The 3354-nt window shown below is 54.1% G+C and overlaps 1 protein-coding gene across 1 annotated transcript; it reads left to right on the top strand.

The window, feature by feature from the left end:
* On the top strand, positions 214–3354 carry CLDN23 (claudin 23). The gene has a single exon (XM_005698856.3). It carries the CDS (start codon positions 531–533, stop codon positions 1410–1412), a length of 882 nt encoding a protein of 293 aa, XP_005698913.3. The 5' UTR covers positions 214–530; the 3' UTR covers positions 1413–3354.

Here is a 3354-nt window from a genome sequence, read left to right as displayed (position 1 = left end):
CCGCTGAGAAGCAGGAACCTGCCTAGCGCCGGGCCAGGCGCGCCGGGCTGTCCAGGTGGCGCCGCCCCTTTCCTTCCCCGCCCTCTGCCCGCGGGCCCAGCGGAGGGGCAGGGGCGGGGCGACCTTTGCTCGGTTCGTCCCAGAGGGGCCTCTGCAGTTTCCTGCTCGCCACTCCCGGCCCTCCCGGCCCTCCCGCCCCTCCCACCCGAACAGGTTGGGCCACGGCTGCTGCTGCGTCCCCACCTCCGACTGCGGTTTCGATCAGACTCGCCCTAGAACTGGTTTCGATCAGGCGGCTGGGAGAGAGGCAGGGCGGAGCGGCTGGGACGCTCGGAGCAAACTAGGGACGCGCGGCCGAAAGCGGACAGTCCTGCGCTGGAGACAAAGAGCGGCCGGAGGAGAACCGAGTGCAGGAGCGCGGGTGTGGCGGCGGTGGCGAGCGTGTGGACTTCAGGGAGCTGGAGCCCGGAGCGCTCTCTGCGGGCGCGAGGGCTAGAGATCGCCAGCCTGCGGCAGGTGCGCCACCCAGGATGCGGACGCCGGTGGTGATGACGCTGGGCATGGTGCTCGCGCCCTGTGGGCTGTTACTCAACCTGACCAGCACGCTGACGCCCGGCTGGAGGCTGTTGGAGGGCTTCCTCGACCAGCCGCTGGACCTGGTGCTGTACCAGGGCCTGTGGGACATGTGCCGCGAGCAGAGCAGTCGCCAGCGCCAGTGCGGCCAGCAGGACGACCTCGGCTACTTCGCCGCCGAGCCGGTGCGCGTGGCACGGGGACTGATGGTCACGTCGCTGGCCGTCACGGGCCTGGGGCTGCTGCTGGCGACGCTCGGCGTGCGCTGCTGGAGAGACGAGCCTCACTTCGCGGTGGCCGGCTTCTCCGGCGTCGTGCTCTTCACCGCGGGCCTCTTGAGCCTCATCCCAGTCTCCTGGTACAACCATTTCTTGGCGGATCGCACCGTCCTGCCGGCCCAGCCCAGCCCGGTCACGGTGCAGGTCGGCTACAGCTTGGTGCTGGGCTACCTGGGCAGCTGCCTGCTGCTGCTGGGCGGCTTCTCGCTGGCGCTCAGCTTCGCGCCCTGGTGCGCCGAGCGCTGTGACAGCTGCCGCAAGGCGCCCTCCAGCAGCGCACGCCGCAGCAGCATTAGCACCGTGTACGTCGACGGGCCAGAGCCCGCACTCACGTCGGCCATCAAGTACTATAGTGATGGCCAGCACCGGCCGCGGCCTCATCAGCTGGGCGCCGCCAGCCAGCGCAAGGCCGGCTTCCCGATGCCCCGGCCCCCACCCAAATCCTACAGCAACCCGGTGGACGTGCTCGACGGGGAGAAGGCTCCAAACTCCGAACCCGGCGGGTCTTCCCGCAGCACTCGGCCCTGCGGCAGCACGCTGCCCTGCGACTCGGACGTGTAGGCGGCACCCCCAGCCTGCTCTGGCCCCAGCCCTGTCTCACCAGGATCCAACTTTACCTTTCCGCTGAAAACACCTGGTTCGGAGTCGGACCTTGGGACACATTCCTGTAACTGGTTTGGAGGGCCATCTTCCTTTCCTTTGGCCAAACTAGATCCCTTGGACTCTTGGTTCAGGTTGGGTTTGATTTTCTCTTTAAGGAGTTTAGTGTTCCTCCCCAGAGGAATCAAGGCCCTCTTCTGGAGCGACAGGCATTTCATACTTTTAGCTGGAGACTAGAAAGAGTGACTTTGCATCTGTTGATAATAATGTCAAAATAAGCAAATGGAGGCTCAGAACTGGTTTAACACCTTGAAACAGCAATATTCTGAAATGCCTATGAACCTTGGATCAGTATAATTATTATTAATTTCCCCCCACTGTATAATTCATTTTCATGCAAACTCTCAAGAGACTAGTATGTTTCTGGTTATATTTGAAGGAGGCTCTTACAGTAAACGTAGAGCCATGCAAATACCAGCAGCTTTAGTGACTCTAATGGGATGAAGTAACCCGATTAACTCATATTTACATTTCCTCAGGTATAAAGAGGATTTATCCTTTTATCACTCACTCCAGAGTTTCTCTTCTAGATGCAGAAGGAGAATGAAGGGACTAATGCTGTATTGTTCTATTTCTTGGCTACCTCACACTGGCCATAAAGAGCTATATATTAAATATTTGGAACAAAATGGAACCTGTTAATCTCATTAGGCTAATGTACATGTGTATATATCTCTTATTTATAAATAAAATTTGAGAGCAAGAGTTTCACTATACTCACAGAAGCATTTGTCTCCAGCATAACCTTTGGAAGGTTAAGCTTTCATTACTAACAATTTCCTGGCTGCCTACACAGGCTAAAATCTAGCACTCACATCTTTGCACCTCAGTGTAAGATTACTAAAAGTAGCCAATGGGCCCCTTCACTCTTTGATTGCTTTATTTTCAGGTTCATGCTGTTTTCTGTGCAAAGCCAAGTCTATTGTTGAAAAAACTAGAAGCACCAGTTTCCACATGAGGTGAGACTAGAAATCTTCTTCTTTTATAACAGTGCTGCCTAAAATCGCAGGTAGGCAGCTATGTGTGCAATGAGCGGGACTAAATCTCCAGCAGGGCTGGCTCCAATTCCGAGTGGTTGATTGAAGGGCTGTCTTGAACTGAACTGAATGGTAGCCAATTCAGAGGTAGGAGCATTCAGCTCAGTAAACATTGACAACACAGCTATAATAGAACTAACTCAGCAGCACATGCAGAGTGTTAGCAGTGGAAGGGATAATGCAGATTCATTTTCTTTGCCATTTTGTACTGGAGTCACCTGTTTCTTTTTGCAACCAAGCTTGAGTGTGCTGGTATATCACTGGGGGATCTTTTTCAAATGCAAATTCTGATTCAGTAGGTCTGGAGTGAGGCCTGAAACTGATTTCCTAACTAGCTCCCAGGAGATGCCAATGCTGCTGTTTCACAGGGCCCCCTTGGGGCTGCATGGCTTTCCTTGGGACTGTGCCTCACTCAAATTTCAATCCCGACTGGCAGCATGTAATCAGATCTTTGAGAACTATTGCCTAGATGAGTTTGGGGATTTGATTTAGGGAATCAAGCCAGACTAGAGAAATGGCAATCCTACTTTTTTCAGCTGACAGCTCAAAAGGTAGTAATTGGGCACCTGAGAAGTCAGCACCAGGCAGACAACATAAAGATATTGAGTTTCTGGCAAGTACCGAATCTGCCTCTTGCCTGCATCATAATTCCAGTGTTTCTAGAGAAGCCTTGGTAAAAACAGTCAGTACTTAGTGTGATGTTACTTTTCCCTGTCTGGCCACTCTCCTCTGGCTTATATCCAAAACACTTCTTTGTGATTAAGACTTGCTGCTGAGTTAGAACTCCGTTTTTGCTTCATCCACAG

This window comes from Capra hircus, chromosome 27 (assembly GCF_001704415.2).
Source record: "Capra hircus breed San Clemente chromosome 27, ASM170441v1, whole genome shotgun sequence".
Taxonomy (NCBI): Eukaryota; Metazoa; Chordata; class Mammalia; order Artiodactyla; family Bovidae; genus Capra; species Capra hircus.
The sequence above is the reverse complement of the archived record's forward strand: the minus strand, read 5'-3'. Positions and strand labels throughout refer to the sequence as shown.

Bases quoted from the DNA above. Each gene is read 5' to 3' on its own strand.
- CLDN23 (XM_005698856.3), top strand. From the start codon at position 531: ATGCGGACGCCGGTGGTGATGACGCTGGGCATGGTGCTCGCGCCCTGT.